Here is a 20493-nt window from a genome sequence, read left to right as displayed (position 1 = left end):
GTTATTGAACAACTTCGCCGAAGACGCCAACTTTCTAAATGGACAAGCTCCCGAGATATCTGCAAAACAGAGGGCCCAGATAGCCGTAGCGGTAAACGCGCAGCTATTCAGCATGACCAAGCTGAGGGTCGTGGGTTCGAATCCCGCTGGTCGAGGATCTTTTCGTGAAGGAAATTTTCTCGACTTCCCAGGGCATAGAGTATCTTCGTACCTGCCACACGATATACACATGCAAAAATGGTCAATTGGCACAGAAAGCTGTCAGTTAATAACTGTGGAAGTGCTCATAAGAACACTAAGCTGAGAAGCAGGCTCTGTCCCAGTTGGGACGTTACGTCAGAAAGAAAGAAAGAATATCTGCAAAACAAAAGTAAAACTTCCATGCTCACTAGTGCCCCCTAGCGTTCAAATTCCAAACTAAATGAGGTAACATCATATAGCGCTCCACCTCCAGAACAACTTTACAGAAGACCCCAAATTTCGAAGTTATCTGGATTTTGAGATATACCGTTTTCATATGGTGGTCTGTTTGATCCGTATATACAGTATGGCCCATAAAAAATGCGAAAATTGTTTGAACGTGAATCTAGCATCTACAAGCGTTATTTTCATTGTTCTTGCTAGTGAATGTAATTTCTGGTTATTATAGTATATTCTAACATAACTTCGCTATCTAGGACAATTTTTGTCATATTTTTCTTACTTTCCTAAATTATATAATAAAGGAAAGAAGTTCAAAGGTTTTGTCCGCCCAAAGCTAGAAACAGCGTCTGATTGTCGTATAATCTGGTGATAAACTTTCCACCTTCAAAAATCACACTTTATTGTTATAAATTTTAGTTTGTTTGGTATCAGAGGATGGAGTAGTTCTTAGAGAACGTGTTTTTCATGGTCACAATAAAATATTTTGCCAGGGTCATAGTTTTGAGGGCATTTGTGTCTTATAGGTTTGATATACCTTTATTTTTTGTTAAAGTTTAGTAAAAAATAAATACGGAGGCTTATAACAGATTCTTGAGGATGAAATTTGTTCCTTCGGTTAGGGACAACTTATATCAATACTAGCTCATAGGTTTTGAGCAAAACGAAGCCGCTTATCACACTTATATAAAGGTTCAATCAAAGCTCTTCAAAATGAGCCGTTTTTTCGAAAATATGTTTAAGTCTCCAATGACCCAGGTATGAACCAATTCTATCATTTGATATGGGCGTATGCTGAAGACAAGGCCTGTGAAGAATCTCACGCCATCGTTGATGTTTTAGAAGCTTCAATCACACAGATTTTGAACTCGACGTCCGCATGATAGAACTTAAAGGTATGCTTCCTATTCCTCTCTGGTAAGGTAACAGGTAAAAATCATGTCCAAGGCGAAAAACTGAGTCTAAATATATTAAACAATACAAGTAATGAATAATATTTATGTTTCATTCACATTTTATATGTATAAACTACCATTAAACATGATATGACGATTTTTGCATTTTTTATGGGCCATACTGTAGTGCGTTCATTATTATGTGACTTATTTGTACATTTGTTGATTCTATCGCATTATGAAGGGCCGTATTGTAAACAAAAACTGTTGAGTATTGTTTTTAAGAGAATTCTTGAGGAAACCATCTTGGTTTGGTGTCAATAGATATCTTTGTTGCAAAATTATAGCATATAAATCATAACTGTTGTAGGAAGTACAACAACCCGAAGGTTAAATTACTTGCTTTATAATGTAAATTTAAGTTACTAATGATGTAATTTTCCTCCACATGGAACTGAATATTGTTTGTATAACAAAAATTTTAAGTCACAATGGACATAATTTTACAAGAATGACGTATTTTTTAGTTCACATACCATCAAATTTACGTCATTTCATTTTTTACATCGCGTATTTTGCTTGCCATAAAATTTACGTCATATATAATATTAGTTTTCTATTTCTTTAGTTTAGTTCATGACACTTTCAGTTGAGGTCGAAATACGCATATCTGTCAAAGGATACAAACTCTAGTTGAGTGAAATGATATAGTATTAAACTCGTTTTTTCATTTATTTTCAGATTTAGAAATTTTTTAATATTGGAATACAACGTTTATGTACTAAACATTGATGATGACAAATGAGCGTATATCAAATTTTTGTCTGACGAATATTTTTTTAACTTCTGCCCAGAGGTATAGAATTGCAATATATACTATCTGGCTGAGAAGTAGATCCATGGTCAACCCAATCGACGATAAACTAATTGTTTGTGAGAGGATTCACTCTACATTGTCGGACACGGACTACCTGAACACTAGATCCAACCCTGCTCGTGGCTTTACTGAGTTAACAGAACGTATGAGAACGACATAAAAAGTATTTTGTTTTTCAATTCGAAAATCTTGAAAATCCACAACAGAGTTATGAAGCAAAAGGTACTCATAATATAAACAGAAATTATACTCATAACCTTAACAGATATAATTTCATAACAAACTCTTATTGGTAATCATACGCATTGTTCATTGGCCTCGATAAGATTATTTAATGGAGTACGATTTTCATAATAACTTCATAAGAAAAATTAATGAAAGGCGAGGATCGATTTGAATAACATTTCCCATTTTTATCAATATTCATGATAGAAATTCATAGGCGTGCGTATGACAATGATTAGTAACACATAGAAAAACGAGTCGCCTTCTTATCAAAAAACACGTAAGAATTGCATACGAATTCCTAATGGAATAAAGACGTAAAAAGTAGCTAAAAAGACTCACAAGAAAAACTTGTGAACTTCAATCGATCATTGCGTACATAATATTAATGGGTATAATTTCATAAGATATTCTTATGAAGACTCAGAGATATCAATTATAGAATTCTTCGAGACCATTATGTATCGGACGTTTTGTGTTTTATAAGAATCTTATGACATAGAGAGATGTAGTCAAGAGTTCAAATTTCAAGTCTTCTCTTATGGATTTCTTATGTAATTTTTGGCTCAGTGTTGCAAAGCTCGGGCTATTTAATCCTTTTTGTTAAAATATGAGTTATCATGTGTCCGCACAATTTTTGTTTCGCTAATTGAAATATTATGCTGTTTTCACTAGGTAAGAGAATTCACGAATTCACGGACAGTCTAAGCAACTCACTGGCGTTGACCAACTAATCAAGTTTTCCGCTTGATACGTTATAAATTGAAGTATGGCTCGATTCATCTTCCCCTTAAGCTTACAGAGCAAATAATAATGTGAATGTATTCATTGAAGAGTTTTGAAAGAAAAACACCTGAGAATTTACCGGTTTAATTTTTGTTGCCGATTATAGTCGAATGGTACCAAAGCGGTAAAATACCCTACCTTGTTGAAATCTAACATTTTGTTGAACAATCATTACATTCGGAGAATTTCGATATCAAAAATTGCGATTCTAAAGCATCTTATACATAGAAATATACCAATAAATAAGAAAATATGTAACAACTCGAAGATTATTATTAACCCGGCCTGAGTAAAAGCAAACATGCTAAAACCCTCAGCACTCAGCGAATACGGATTCAAACAATTTTTTGGCAGTTTACTGCTAGTGACCAGAGGAACTTGGGAATATTCATGTGGCCGGAATTATTCCTGTGGGTCACAGGGTCAAGTCGGGTAAAAAGCGTTAAGTATTCGATGAGCGGTGAGAGTTTTAGCATTTTTTCTTTCACTCAGGTTATACGGGTTAACATATTCTACTCATTTCCGGTGTTTCGTCCTAACTCGGATAGAGTCTCTTTCTCAGCTTAGTGTTCTTAAAAGCACTTCCACGGTTATTAATTGAGAGTTTTCTTTGCCAATTGACCATGTTTACATCTGTATATCGTGTCACAAGCAAGAAGATATCCTTCTTGTTATTTATTAAGAAAAGTATACTTTTTTAAATTGAGACGTTCTCTTTTCAGGACACCCAAACGTTCCCAATAATTGAAAAGTTATTTTTGGAGCTGTTAAAATACTTAGTTCAGTCCTTAAACATCATCAATACCTATTCAAAATTCGCCTGCTTGACACCAATAATTGCACTTCTGCGAGTTCCTTCACGAACCATTCTCTCGAGTCCATTCATTCTCTTTGAATCGATTCATACTTCGAATGCCAATAACGGTTGCACTACACTCTCTCCTGTTGTTGGCTGCTTTGCATTCCGGTTAAGTCAACAGGTTGTGAAATTCCAAAAACCTCCTCCACCTTACCTATCATTCTACTCCTACTCGTCCAACGAAACTACGTTGGGAAGAACTGACGACGATCAGAGTGTGGACGTACACACAAGAAATAGGTTACCAGAGTTCAATGTCTGGAAGGCACAGAAACGAAACAAATGACCACACGTTCCGAAGTTTAGGTCAAGGCCATAAAAAGGCATTCTGGTAGGAACGTGCCGCATGCTAATGGTGTTTTTGAGCATTGAAAACGAAAACAAACTCGGTATTGAAATCTATCGTAGCTTCTTTAGAGTTTGCCCTCCTTAGCAGAATAAGGGCAAAAAACAGAATTCAATTAACGCATTAGGAAAATTACTGCTATAAAAACCAGTAATCGGTAGCCAACAAGCTGCAATACCCGAGCAGGTGAAAATAGCTTAGTAATAGCAAATTTTGATATGGACATCTAAAAGTGATATTAACTTGATAGATATAAGAGATAAAAGATCTGAAAATGATATCTAAAATTTACTCTTGGAATAGCATTAGCATATCATATTTAGCTTTTATAAGATCTAACCAATATCAGCGAGCTATTCATTTGATCTGCAAACATCAAATTTTGCTATGGATCAGAAGTTCCAGGAATAAAATTTTGATATTATCATCAGATCTTTTATCTCTTATGTCAATCAAAACAATATCTCGATTTGATGGTCAGAACTTTGCTTTTGCTCGGGTATACATCAATGATAGCAGGAAATATGCTTCGAGAAGTGGTCGATACAGGTGCCAACAAACTATGTAAGCATTGACGCGTTGGCTTTCACCGACGACGAACGCCGCCAAAGGTGCTGCGAGAAGAATTCGTTTCTCTCTCGATGAGATGAAAGAGAAAGATTTCGATTACAATCACGTTCGGATACTCACATCGGAATCGAATCGAAGGCGGGCGTTGATATGGAAGACAACAGGGGTGAAGTGTGCGGGGCACCGCATGACTTAAAAGAAGATTGCCAGAATTAAGAGAAAATATTTTAATATTTTGATAAAGGGCGAACATTTTGTAAAGACAGCCCGTTTATATTTAGACATCTTTCCATATTTAAACCAACTTTTTTATATTTTAACTTAAAATTTTTTTGTTATATTACATATATTGATACAATATATTCGACATATTATTTCGATAAAATCAGTATTTAATTAATGTCTATAGGCTGACAACATTTATTTTTTAATGAAATTTAATCACATTTCGTAAAATTGGCTTAAATATTATAAATTGAAAAAATGAAACCGTTTTTAGTGAAGTGGCTAAAATCCACGGATTCAAAGCAAATTCATGCTGAAGGTGTCTGAGCTCAATACCCGGTCGGTCCAGACACTTTTCGTAATTAATATTTAATTGATTTCCCTAGGCAAAGAGTGGTTCTCAACCTTTTCGGTGCTGTGACGCCCTTTAAAACTTTACAAACGTCTCCGGGACATTCAAAGGTGAATGTTCTTGGAATCAAAAGCAATGAGACAAATGCAAGAATTCTGATATGATCCTTTGGATGAGTTTACTAATAATTGAGCCAGGAACGTAGATTCCATAAACAATGTTGAAAAAATCGAACAAAAAATAATGTAGGGCAAGTAGGATAGACACCTTGGGCACCTTCATCTTTCACTTTAACATAGTGGATTTTTCTTCATCCGAAGGTCTGAAACACTCAGTGCGCATCGCATATTCGTGCTGTGCGTACAGGATTTCTCTCTGCTCTAGGAAGTATTTTTTTTAACTACCTAAAGCAATTAAACAACGAAAACGATTTTTCGTTGGACCGTCTTGAAAAAAAAACCTCTTAGGAGGTCTCGTCTTCTCTCGTTTATTCACTTAACATGGTTGCAACTACAAACAACAGGAAGGATGAATCTCTGAATTAACAACATCCTTCCAAAAACGTGGGATTGAAAACTGTCACTAAACGTGGCAAGAATGGAAAAAAGGACGTTTCCATAATGCGATTTTTTTTCCAAGGGGGAAATGGATAATGTTGATAATTGCATCGAAATGAGCAATCAGTTCGATGCTCTAGACAAATTTTCCGAACACCAAATCGAAGCAGCCCAGGCTCTTTGATTCAAGTGTGGAAGCAAAGAGTGCCGCCTATCGTGGTCAGTTGTTCCGAATTTGCGGAATTTAGGCAAGAAATCTTGAGCTCCATTAGGGGAATCAAGGTCTCCTTCCAAATTGCAAAGAAAAGAGACTGTCGCGTTTTGCCGGAAACTCTTAAAGATCGCGAACTTCTTCTCAAACATCTTTAAGAGAAGAAGCACACATTTTTTACTTATGACGACAAAACTGAACGTTTGTTCAAAGTCGTCTTGAAAGGTCTCTCAAGTGACTATAAGTCACCTGAAGAGATCAAAAATGGAATAAATGATTTACTTGAATTTTCCCCAAGTTCATGTAATTATTATGAAAAAAAACCAATCTGGCATTGTTCGGAAAGAGCTTTTTCAAGAACATTGTTTAGTTCACTTTAACAAAAAAGATCTAAATAATATTAAAGCTTTAGAAAATGCTAGACTTATGTTCGATGGCCGTGTGATATGAGAACATTTCCAGAAACATGGAGGAAATTTCCAGAACCCCACTCAGTGCCGTTGGTGCCAAAAGTGGGGTCATGGTACAAAAAATTGTCGCATGGATGGTTGGAGGTTCTTCTCACGCTAAGGACGTCTGTACAGTGAAGGAATATACCGATAAGTTCATATGCACTAATTGCGGGGGCAATCATAAGTCAAATTTTAAGTATTGGCCTTCGCGTAGGCGAGTCGTCGAGGCTCGTGTCAGGCAGATAAACAGTAATGTTCGTTATGATAAAGGTCGTTTCTGGAATTTTCCTGGTAGAGTATCGAAAAATGCTCATTTTTCAGTTAACGATCGCTTGATTAAGAATCATACCCATCAGGAAGATTATAATCATGCTCATTCACAAACTAATTTTAATCCGTCGGGTAGCCGGAAATCCTTTGCCGATATCGTAGCAGGTAATTTGAACTCCTCCCCTTTTCGTACTACGAGTACCCGGTCTAATTGTTTCAAATCAAATGGTAAAACCCTGCCACCACAGGAAACTTTCACTCCGCCTCTTCGTCTACCGAAAATTCAAATGAAAAATTATCAGAAAATGTACCAACTTCAAGTGATACGTCTGCCACTGATTAAAATTTTTTAACTGAATTTGAATCTGAATTTTAATCTAATTGAATCTAATGATTGATGCAATGTTCAAAGCCATCACTATGACTGAAGCAGTCCAAGTTTGTGTAAAATTTACAAATCAAATTGTTATTGGATTACAATTTTCTAATGGATCCAATAAATAATATTTTTTTTTTAAATTGGAATGCTTGTTCTTTGAATGGTAAAGAGGACGAGCTGTTTAATTTTCTTACAGCTAATAACGTGCATATAGCAGTTATTACTGAAACATATTTAAAACCTGGATCCAAACTAAAAAAGGATTTTAACTATTTTGTTTATCGTAATGATCGACTTGATGGGGCATGTGGGGGAGTTGCAATCATCATTCATCTGCGTATAAAACATCAACTGTATTCGTCATTTGAAACTAAAGTTTTTGAAACTTTAGGTGTTTCTGTTGAAACACAGCTTGGTAAATATACTTTCATAGCTGCCTATTTGGCTTTTCAATGCTCTGGACAGCAAATTAATTTGCTCAAAACTGACTTGCGCAAATTGACTCACAATAAGTTTTTTTTGTCTTTGGTGACTTTAATGCCAAACATCGGTCATGATTCATGAAATAATTCTCAAAGTAAGTCAAACGGCAGAATTTTATTTGATGAGTGCTCTTCAGGATATTTCTCAATTCAATACTCTGATAACCCTACGTGTTTTTCCTCTTCTAGAAACTGATCTACAATTGATTTGGTCTTAACCGACTCTAGTCATCATTGTAGCTAACTTATTACTCATGCTGATTTTGATTCTGACCCTGTCCCTGTTTCAAATATCCCATGAAGCGATTCTCAATTCTATCAGCTCCACTTTCAATTATTTACGAGTCGACTGGAATATATATGAAACATATATTGACTCTAATCTTGATGTTAACATTTCTTTACAAACAAAACTTGATATTGACAATGCTCTTGAAACTTCAACAAATTCCATTGTTGAAGCCAGGAGCATCGCAATTCCCAAATGTGAAATTTGAATCCGTGATTATAGAAGATGGTCTTAAACTTTTGATCCGTCTTAAAAACGTGAAAAGGCAATTTCAACGCACTCGCGATCCTGCGATGAAAATTATATGGCAGGATTTGCAGAAAGAAAACAAGAAACGTTTTTCACAATTAAGAAACAAAAATTTCTCAATTGGACCCTGGCTCTAAGAGCTTTTGGAAATTATCTAAAATTTTGAAAAAAAAAACCTCAGAAGCCAATACCGTCATTGGAAGAGGAAAACAAATTATTACTAACTAATTGCGAAAAAGCTCAAAAACTTGCAATGCAGTTTGAAAGCGCGCACAATTTTAGTTTAGGACTTACTAGTCCAATAGAAAACCAAGTTACTCAGAAAATAGTCTCAACCAAGAGAACGTTTTAGAAAATGCCTGGGAGACTGATTTGGAAGAAGTGAGAACTATTATTAAAAAATTCAAAAATATGAAAGCTCCTGGCGATTATGGAATTTTCTACATCCTCATCAAGAAACTGTCAGAAAATAGCTAGTCAAATGTTTTCAATTAGCATATTTTCCTGACAAATGAAAAAAATACTAAGGTTGTACCAATTTTAAAACCAGACAAAAATCCTGCAGAAGCTTCTAGCTATCGTCTCATCAGTTTGCTTTCCTCCATAAGTAAACTTTTTGAAAAGGTCATTTTGAACATAACGATGGTCCACATCAACGAAAATTCAATTTTTGCCAATGAACAGTTCGGATTCCGCCATGGACATGCGACCACTCATCAACTTTTACGTGTGAAGGCTATTCTACTGGTCTTGCTCTTGACATAGAAAAAGCATTCAACAGTGTTTGGCATGAAGGTTTGATCGTAAAATTGAAAAACTTTAATTTTCCAACATACATTGTTAGAATAATTCAAAGTTGTCTGTCAAATCGTACACTTCAGGTTAATTATCAGAACTCCAGATCTTAAAGACTTCCTGTAAGAGCTGGTGTTCCCTAAGGCAATACAATATTTTCACATCTGACTTACCTGAGTTACCTCAGGGATGTCAAAAATCCTTATTTGTGTGTCGAAGTTGAAGTCCGCATGTCATCTGTAGTCAATTGCAAAAAAGTATGGATATTTTTTCTTCATACTTTCAAAAATAAAAGATTTCTCCTAATGCTTCCAAAACTCAACGAATAATATCCCTACATAAACCATGTAGACATGTTGTCACGATGAGAGGGGTTCCAATAAATTGGTCAGATGAAGTTAAGTATCTAGGGCTCATGCCATGTTGTATGCTGTACCAATAAGGACTAGCTGTTGTAATACCAGGAAGATAGCTCTGCAGAGAATTCAAAATCAAATTTTGAGAATGATTCTGAAGCTTCCTTCCTGGTATGGTACCAATGAGTTACATAGAATATCCAATGTTGAAACAGTGGAACAAATGTCAAATACAATAAATAATAATTTCAGGCAAAAATCGTTGCAATCTTCTATTGTCACGATTCATGCTTCATATATTTAGGTTAAGTTAGGTTAAGTAAATTCAAAACGTATTTTTTTTCTCTTATAAGCAGGTGAAATCAACTCACCTGTAAAAATCTAAACTGCTACGGCAAATGAAATGTTGTTAACAAAATGTTAATAAAATCTTAAATTTGTTTTACCAAATTAGGATGGTAGTGTTGTCTAATAACACAGAACACCTAGATATAAAAAATTAATGTAATGTTTGGAATGATACTAATAAAAAAATTTAAAAAAAAAACCCTACCGTTTAAGGGGGCGCTTTTGGCGAGGCTTGCCGGTTTGTTCTTTTCAGATATAATTTTTAAACTTACGGCACAGATAACGTACGACCAGTTAGGGGCGATCCATTAATTACGTAAGGGTTTATGGGGTGGAGAGGGGATCTAAGATTTCTTACGCGTCATACATTTTATTTTAATTTCCATGCAAAAAATCTTACCATGGGGGAGGGGGGGTTGTAAAACCCCAAAAAAATGTCTTACGTAATAAATGGACAGCCCTTTACAGAGGTTTTCCTGCTTTTGACCATGAGGTATTAGCGGAACTTTACCGCCCAACGTCTGGGTGTAATTACAACGTTTACCAAAGCTGTAAATACCTATCATTCATCATTTCGTAGCAAAACATTACTTGAATCAAGTGCGAAAACGAAATGTGTAAATAAGCAAACGTCAAATCGTGTTCCTCTTAAATAAAACGATCAAATCTTATCACGTTCTTGAAGAAGATCAGTTTGTCTTTATCAAGATCGCCTTGAGCCTGAGAACTTTCAAGTTATACTTGTTACATTTGCCCGAGTTCAGCAAAATTTAATATGGTTCTATGATGATGTTGAGCAAAACTTCAGTCATGATTGTGGTTATCGATGCTTTGGAATGGAAGCCATGATGAGAGAATCCATGTATGCTGCAATGATCAACACTTTCAGGCCCCAAATTGATAAAATTGTTTTTCTGATAATACGATATTATCGAAGCGCATTGCGCTTTTCGTATGTTTTATGAATGAAATTGAAGTGTTGAGGACTGGAGCTCAGAAGTTAAATATAACATCTCGTTTAACTTCTTATGTATTCTTTTTTGGATACGAGTAACTGACACTGAGGAAAACTGCAATGGTAGTCAAAGATAAGCAATTATGGCGGAATTAAAAGGTACTGGGTACTCTCATATACTTTTTTGTTTCTCTATCTTATGCATTTCTTTAATACTTTGACATTGGGGGTTTCTGTACATAAATCAAAATGAATTTTAGCCAACAGATGCATTTTTAAATAAAAACAAACTGTTGCCGATTTTGAACGAACATAAATTAAAAAGCATCGGGAATTGGACACATCTGTAGGTTAACACCGGCCAACATTTTTTTCGAAGAGAAGAAATTTTCTTCCATTAGTTGAGGGTGTCCCTATAACATTTTTACCGATTTTATTGCATTAGCCACAAAACCAACAATGCCATGTGACGTATTGGCTTGTTGATACACGAAATAGTTGAAAACAGCTTTCAATTTGCTTCAAAAGTGATGAAATATCAATAAAAAAACTAAAATTGATAAAAATTGTCTTACTTGTACATTTAGTTGCGGTAAAGTTTTCCTATAGTGGAGGATACGAAAACAACGGATACCGCAACTATTGGAACACAAATTAAAATTATACCGCAACTAAAGGAACAGTGTACCAATAATGAAGGTATTATTTTTCACTGACAACGGCTACTGCGATGAAATCATTTTTCTCATTAAGTAAAAAATCTTCACATCCCGTTACAACATTAATATGTACATGAATTGCACATCTTGAATTTAGGCGGAAAAAAATAAAGTTCAATCGTGCTTAGTACTTCCATTCTATTTTCTATTCTTCGAAGAAAATTCACACCGGAATTCGCCTACTGGCTACGTTTTTAATACTGAAACACTGATGCTAGATCATCCCCCAAAGCAACGCAGATTCATCCCTGGATGGAATCAACGAACCGAAAAAATCGAAGCGTGCCATCAATGAACGTCCGTCCGTTGCCGTCTGGCAGACTTGGAAAGTTTCACGTCTCCCGGTGGTGAGGTTGGTTCTCCATATCAGCTTTCATATCGCTTGCTCATTCCGAGTCTTAAATGGGTCAGCAACGCGATTGTATCACTTTTCATCGGCTGAGCGTCATGCATATTTAATTTTTTTTTCTTATTCCGGAATTAGTGAGCCTTCCGAGTGCGATGTACACAAACCTCAGGTGACGCCTGTTGAGTAGTTTCATTCCGGTTTGCTATCATCATCGTTAAGATTCGAGAATTCACGAGTGGTGAAATGCTGCACAGTTCCTTCTCTGGGGGAGCTGCTACTACCTACAGGTGGCCCCATTCAAATAGTCACGAAAGGCGCGACGCCTTGTCGGTTCATGCGTGGGGATAAGTGCTAACTGTAACCGCGTCACCACATGTGCTAATTCAAATTGCTAACGGTTTGTCCAGTTTAAGAATCACAAATATTTTGAGTTTTTGATTTGGAGCTACAACATACACCATCTCCTGAGAGCTTTCAATTGAACGTCTAATCCAAACAACAACCTAGAGCCAGTAACAACCTAAAAAACCTGGTCGACATTTGATGAGATTTCCGAAGTTGTTCAAATAATTCTTCATTTCTTTTGGTAACTTTTTGGGAAATTAATCAATAATGTTATTCCTTATGTGACAAGTTCATACAACAAGGTGAGATGTCAAACCAGGGAAACTTTTAAATCTTATCACTCCTTTGTTTAGTGTACGATTTGTCATAAGATTTTTACACATTAAAGTCAGCTAAATTATTATTTAGGACAATTACATTTATATGGTTGAGCGACACAATGTAGACACCTGAATGATGTATTTGAATAGTTTCTGTTTATTTTCTGCTAAATTAGAAAAGTTTCGTGGCTTTTTTCGCTGTGAAGAAAAAAACCGCGCGTTTTATTGATTGAATATGTAAAAATAAAACCAGTATGTTTCGAATAATTGACTTGTGCGCAGAAAATAGCCATAATCGTTTCACAAACCATCGAAAGAAGTTTTCTGCTCAAACTCAAAGGAATCTTCAATAACTTATATGTATCACTATTCGCCATTTGCTATCTGCAAACGTGTGTTGATTATGTTTTGGTAGTCCAATGTAAATTTTGTTGCAGCGATCGGATAAAGTTGGAAAACACCTAATTAACACTAACTGTAATTTGTATCATTTGTTGAACCTTGGAAAGTTGTCTTTCTACTAGTAAAAGCGAAATCAAAACCAAACTTTCGAAGGATTGACACTTAAAAGCTACGACTAATCAATTAAGTTCTGCTCGGGATTCTTTCAAGAATGATCTTAAGGATTCTAAAAAGATTTTTCATGTACTTTTTGTGACTACTACTACACTGCCCATAAAAGCAAAGCAACTGTCCCACATAGAAAGAGTAAGCATTGAGAAAATAGCGTTTTTCTCAAAACGACAAATGTTCAAATAGTTTCTTCAATTTTCTTTTGTACATTTTGGCATGCCATATTCTGTTTGCACCACCACACAAATTACTCATTTTACTTCTATCCTATGACCTTAATTTACGAACTAGATCGGGATTAATTAAATCAGTTCGTAACACTATGTTTTACTTTTTAGAGTCTACTTGTATGTATTCTACGCATATTATTTATTTATTTGGTTCTTAATTAGGCAAAAATATTTAAGTAAAGGTCTTCCAATAATTCTTAGGAGTTTGGGCTTATGATTCTACATGAGTAAATGGAGATCAATTCTCAGTAGAAGAAGTATATCTCACAAATAGGAACCCTGGAAGAAGTTTGTTTGTGCTCTAGCTCATCCAAAAACTTTCTGGAATAAATACCTTCAATCTACTACAGGAGTACAGTAGTGGTACAGATCTACATTTATATATGCGGTGCAACCATGCAGAGGGAAGATAAACCGCGACATGGTCGCCACCCAGCCTACTGGTGGAACTCGACGATTACCGATCTGCGTGCAAGCTGCTTCCGGACTAGGAGAAAGATGCATAAAGCCCGCAACGACGCTAAAAGAGCTGATCGAAGACCAGCGTACAAGGTGGCAAAACCCGCTCTCGACAGGGAAATCAGGCTCAGCAAGAAAGCCTATCTGGAGGAGCTCTGTCGCAACGCCAATTCAAACCAGTGGGGTGATGCCTACAGAGTTGCAATGGCGAAGTTGAGGGGCCCAGCTGTACCACCCGATAGGTGTCCGGAGAAGATGAAGACAGTAATTGAAGCGCTATTCCCGCGGCACGAACCGACGAGCTAGCCGTTCACACCGTACGGAGCTCAGGATTACGATGAAGAAGAAGCCCAGGTAACGAATGATCAGCTGATCGCGGTGGCGAAAGCCAGGAAAGTTCCGGGACCAGACGGTATCTCCAACGTAGCTCTGAAAGCAGCACTCCAAGAAAACCCGGATAAGTTCAGGATCGTGCTGCAAAAATGTATCGAGGAGGTTAACTTCCCCGACATTTGGAAGCGACAAAAGCTGATGCTGCTGCCGAAACCAGGCAAGCCTCCTGGAGATCCTTCAGCATATAGACCGATATGTCTGCTGGGCACAGTTGGCAAAGTGCTGGAGCGAGTAATATTAAAGGCTTACGAAATACACGGAAGGAGAAAACGGCATGAGTGACACGCAGTTCGGCTTTCGGAAAGGTAGATTCACCGTTGACGCCATCCAAAATGTTGTGGATGCTATGGATACGGCGTGGAAGCAAAAGAGGTGAGGTAATCGGTACTGCGGAGTGGTCACTCTGGACGTAAAAAATGCCTTCAACAGTGCCAGTTGGGCTGCGATCGCCAAATCGCTGCACAGATTGGAGGTCCCCGAGTATCTCTGAAAGATTTTGAGAAGCTACATTCAGTATTGTACACTGATCTACGAAACAGACGCTTAGAAAAGGTGCACAACAATCACGGCGGGCGTCCGAAGGGTCTATTTTTGGCCCAACCCTCTGGAACGCTATGTATGACGGAGTGTTGAAGCTGAGCTTCCCCCGGGGTGTGAAGATCGTCGGCTTCGTGGCTGACGTGGTGCTCGTAGTCATCGGCGAATCATTAGAGGAGGTAGATATACTTGCTACTGAGGCAGTAGACGCCGTGGAAGAATGGATGCGAGGGAAGAAGCTTGTGCTAGACCATCACAAAACCGAAATAGTGATGATACGCAACCGAAAGGCAGTGCAGCGTGCGAGAATCTCGGTTGGATAGTGTACCATCGGCTCAAAACGGGAAGTCAGACACCTGGGAGTGATGATCGATAATCGGCTGAGCCATGTCGATTATGCACGTGAGAGGGCCGTGAAGGTCATCCCGGTATCAACTCTATCCCGGTTCATGCCCAACAATTCAGCGATCAGCAGCAGCAAGAAGCTACTACTGGTGAGTGTGTTTACATCGATACTCAGATACGCTGGCCCCGTGTAGATGACAGCACTGCAGACGAAGAAGAACCGCTCCCGACTGAACAGTACGTTCAGGGTGATGGCCATGCGTGTGTCGAGTGCGTATCGTACGATATCATTGAAGGCAGTCTGTGTGATTGCAGGATTTATCCCTATAAGCCTTCAACTCGAAACTTATGTTTGTTTTATTAGAACAATATATTCGATTTTTTTATTGTATGGTAAAATCTGAAATGTCCTCCTTTTTCAAACCCAGTAATGCAAAATGTCCTCCTTCCAGAAATATCCATCTGGTAAGCCTACATCGGACCGACCTCTGAACTTGACAAGTCAGTCTTTTGAAGCGAGCATATAAAGGAGACCAATGGGCGTGACATGAGTAGGCTAGATTCTCCGCCTCCTAGACTGAGTAGAGCGGGCGTAGCGTAATATCGGTAATAAGTCGTCGAGTCACCTGTAAACCGGACGTCATCCTCCAACCGGAATTGCAGGACCGACCCCGGCACTTAACCGACCAACGTCGGAGTTCTTCCTTCGGATACTAGCTGAGTAGATCGCGAAATAGCACCGCAAATAGTCGTCGGGGCACCTGTGAACCGGAAGTTTCCCTCTACTGGAATCGCAGGACCGACCTCGGCATCTGCCCGATTAGCATCGGTTCGGGAGATCTTCCGCCGTCGGGGAAATCTTCGATGGAGTAGGATAGATCCACCGTCGGAGATTGTTCTGAGTAGTCCGTAGCGAGTCACCGGCTAAAGTCGTCGGGGCACCAATGAACCGGAAGCCATTGGCTGCAATACCTAGTACAATTATCAGTTTTGATGTTTGTAGAATATTTATGAGATATTAGTTGAGGTATCTTACTTCTTATGTAAGGCTCTTTCATATTTTATTGAAGTGGTAAGTGAGTACCTTACTTTGGTATTCTGTAGCAATTTTCTTCTGGTCATTTACATAAACCTCAAAATTTGGTGGGGATATATTAGAAAATAAAAACATTTGCCTTTAAACTTTTGCTCATTTGTAACTTATTGCGCCATGGTGTTCTTGAGTCCATCGCTGTTCATAAAAAAAGACTATATTGATTCCAGTGGCAAATTCAAGATCCAAAATTATACCCCCGACAAAAAGTTTACGTAACAAATCGTTTACTTGTGTGAATTACATCACACCCGCGCAACACGGTGAACGAAATCGTTTGATTGACGAATTTCCTCGCATAGTACACTATTTTCTAGATTTATCAGTGCATTTTGGTTCGTTCCCTATATACGTACAAAGTAAATCGAATAAATACGTAGCAGGTGCCAGACCAACTGTGTTATGATAAATTAAATCAAATAAGATTACAGATTATTTCGCAATAAGATCTATACATTCGCAATTTTCATTATATAAAATATGCACATGTATTGTCTCCACTTTTGTACGTATAAGGCCTTTTGACGACATCTTAAACGGAATCTTGGCACATATAAGCATCGCATATTGCAATAGGTGATTTCGTTATACGTTCATTTTGGTTGTCTGGGAAAACATTGCAATCACTGGTGAACACGCAGCAAACTAGACTATCGAAATTCATATATTTTGAATAATGGAACGAATATTGCAACATGTACACTTTACATATTGCTTTAACGTACTCATATCTACTACAACCTCTATCAAGGTGTCGATAGGCGTGTGGTTAATGCACTGGCCTATCAATCGCAAGGTTTTTAGCTAGTTTCCATGTTGGTTTGTATCGAATGTTCATAAGGGGTTTACATAGGTACTTCGATAGTCCATTGTAATGCAGTTTCATACTAGTTCTTGTATCTTTCCTGCTAAATATGGATTGACAGCTTCCGTAGCACAAAAGTTTTCTGGTTGATTTATAAAAATTGTCTTTTCCAGGGTAGTGAACACTGGTACACCTACCGTTATTGAAAACAGTCGGAGTTTATGGTGATCTCCAGCATAAAATGCAGATAAAAATGACAATTTTCGACCCATTTCAATGTAAATTAAACTTAGCACTTGTATCAGTTGTTATCCAATATGCCATTTGTTCTCAATATTGTTTAAAGGTTCTTTGGCTATGTTTTGAATCAAAGGAAACTAATTTCATAATTTGAGAAAAAACGGTGCTAAAGTTCATGATGTCTTCTAAAAAGTTTAGAGAAGTGAAATAAACTACCAGTAAATAATGTACTGAGAGAAACAATCGTAGTGAATCCAGATTATTTATAAAGCAAACATTTTCAAAACCACGCAGTTAGATGTTTTTTTAGGAAACTGAAACCTGAACCTGCAGTATAAGACAAAACATTCAGAACTTTCTCGTTCAAAAGAAATAACGGTTTAACTAAAGCGATTTTCTAATGAATTTTTATAACTTGTCGGTGTTTAGTCAGATTAAACCATGTGTTTTTTTTAATGGTTTCAGGAAAAACTACCCCAAGCGAAAATGAAATACAGTTAACTCTCTCTTACTCGATATTGAAGGGACCATCGAGTTAGGGAGGTATCGAGTTACAGAACACAAAACCAGTGCAACTGCGATCCAAGGGACCATCGAGGTAGCCATGAAAACCAACTTTTACTATGGTTCCCTAACTCGATATCGAGATACGGAATATCGAGTAAGGGAGAGTTAACTGTATCTGCATTATTTGCTGTAATAATGGAATATATCTATATGTATCATATGTTTAAATTTAGCACAGAAAAAAAATCAGAATTGATGGAGTCCTTATCGTTTCTTTAGAACGCCAAAATATCATCTAGTCTGGTCTGTCTGAACACCGACCAATTGACATAGCTAAACAAATTGAGAAGACATGGTATCTTCAGCAAAATTTTAGATTTATACGAGATGAACAAGTTTGCTAAATATGGTTTTCGAGTAGGGCTTTTAGATTTTTAGATAAAAAGTTTTTTATTTTTTCGTCAAAAATTCCAGTTCAGTTAATTGGTTATTATAAAATGTATGTTGAAATTCTAGTAAAGTCTGATGAGCTGTGAAAGTTTTATTCAAATCGATCCATAAATAACTGAGATCTAGTTTATAAAAGTTGATTGAAATGTATTGCATGATACAGCACGTTCAACCACGTAACCTAGGTTATTGAAACATTTAAGCATATTTTATAATTTTTGTCGATATGCAAAACAGGTTTTAAATTTCATTGATTATTATTGTTAGCTAGGGTACCAATCAATTGCCCATTCAATAATTGCCTGATGTTGGTGGCACTGACTATAACCCCTTAGTATTCCAAACATCTACACTGATATGATCATATGACATCCTAAAATTCAAAATTCCACTGCAGTCATGCAGAAAATACATCCGATTTCTCTCTCAACATACCCCATACTAATAGCAACAAATCTTACCTTATTTTGCAGATACTTCTGAGCCAACATCTCCATCTCCAAGCCGTGCCCGATATACCGCTGGAAGGTGGTCTAGTTTCCTGCCGGCAGCCGCGCTTCGATTGGAGTGAGTCAACCTGAAAAGGCTTGCGCATGAAAAGTGGTTCAGTGAAAGAGGATAAGAAACGCGCACAGAAAACAAAACCGCTGCTCCGAGCTTCAAACCGCGTGGAACAACATCAAAACAGTGATAAAGGCTAAACACGAAGAAACGAATCTTGAGAAAGACGCCAACCAGTGAGATCAAGCTCGGAAACACGTTATTCCTACACATATAATTATATAATCAGAATAACGAGCATCTTATGGAAGAAATGGTGTAGAAGAGAAGCATCGAAGAAAAAAGGGAAAAGTGATATTTATTATTGAATAACAACATAATTGGTGCCCGATATTGGTTTTAAAGCTTGGTGGGGCTGCTGCCCATGAAATCAGTGCTCTCAGAAAAGCCTTTTAAAGCTAAGTGAATGTCAATGTCCGCAAAGTGATTAGACGGGTAATTCGCACTAATTGATGCAAAGCTATTCCAAGTGCTGTGAGAAGACGGACGGTGCGATAAGATGAAGATGCTGTTTCTGAAATTTATACCGGTAATTGCGTTACTGGTGGGACCGATTAGTGCTCAAGACGATTCGTTGGCTGGAAGTTTTCTGTCAGGTATGTAGTGCGTGGAAATTTTAAATGCTTTTTAGCGTTGGAATGCATACGACTTTTAAAATTATTTATTGAGATTGCATTGGATTATTTTCATTGTGGCATCCCGACCAGAACTACATAACAAGATTATAACACATTCCAATCAGCAGCAGTTAAAAATAACAGAAGTTGATGAAATGTTGTTATCAGGATGGCTTTAATCTCAACATATTATATTTTTAGTAACACATTTATAAAAACATTTGTTATATTTTTGACATCGCATTAATAGGTTTGTTGCAAATATCATGAACAGTAACATAGTTTGCAATAATTTAGTTATTTTGTAACATCCTTGCAACACATTATGTAATAATTTTGGTATAATTGTAACAGGGTTTGCTATATTTTAGTTTAATTTAGTGCAAATATTGATAGAATTTTTGTTATTTCAACTACTAACGGTACATGTTTTATAACAACTGGTGACATAAAAAAATCATATCAGGGGAACACGTTCTGTTATAATCTTGTTTCTTCCGTCTGGTCAGGATTGCATCCCCTCTGGTCAAGGACGTAGTTATCAAGTGGGCCATGGCATCTTTAAGGGCCGTCACAAATCACTCCTTAAAATAGACACGAAATTTCAAATGCATGATAGTAAAACTTTTATGAACAGTTGAAAATGAAATGTGTTACCATCATTTTAGAACCTCATCATAGGATTTCAAAGATTCAAGATGATTTCAAATAATCTTTATTTTGAATACAGTCCTGCTTGTCATAACATTATATTCTATTGTTATGCCGTTGGTATACCAAGGTTGAGTTACAGTGCTTTAGTTACTACTCCTGAAATTGAATCATGAATCACTGCATGCATTTATCCTCGGACATTTTCTTCAGCAATTTCTCAGGGGATTTCAATAAAATGCATCTGAAGATTTATCCCAAGTTCGTCAAGAAATATCTGAGATAACAATGCCGGAAAACAATTATCAAAATTTGAAGTTTTCCAAAAAAACTTCTTAACAAATGATGTATTTAAATATTTTTTTCAATTCAATTGCTTTTTATTCATTATCTGCCCCTT

At 36.9% G+C, this 20493-nt stretch overlaps 1 protein-coding gene across 4 annotated transcripts in view; it reads left to right on the top strand.

The window, feature by feature from the left end:
• The window catches only part of LOC110678733 (serine proteinase stubble), a 75946-nt gene that overhangs the window by 29547 nt on the left and 25906 nt on the right, over positions 1–20493 (top strand). For all 4 annotated transcript variants that reach the window (XM_021852001.1, XM_021852003.1, XM_021852000.1 and 1 more), the window contains exon 2: positions 18738–19421. In XM_021852001.1, coding sequence (XP_021707693.1) covers positions 19325–19421 — 97 coding nt within the window. In that variant the 5' untranslated portion in view covers positions 18738–19324. The remainder of the gene's footprint in view (positions 1–18737; positions 19422–20493) is intronic.

This window comes from Aedes aegypti, chromosome 3, assembly GCF_002204515.2.
Source record: "Aedes aegypti strain LVP_AGWG chromosome 3, AaegL5.0 Primary Assembly, whole genome shotgun sequence".
Lineage (NCBI taxonomy): Eukaryota > Metazoa > Arthropoda > Insecta > Diptera > Culicidae > Aedes > Aedes aegypti.
Note: the sequence above shows the minus strand (reverse complement) of the source record. Positions and strands in the feature narration are given on the sequence as shown.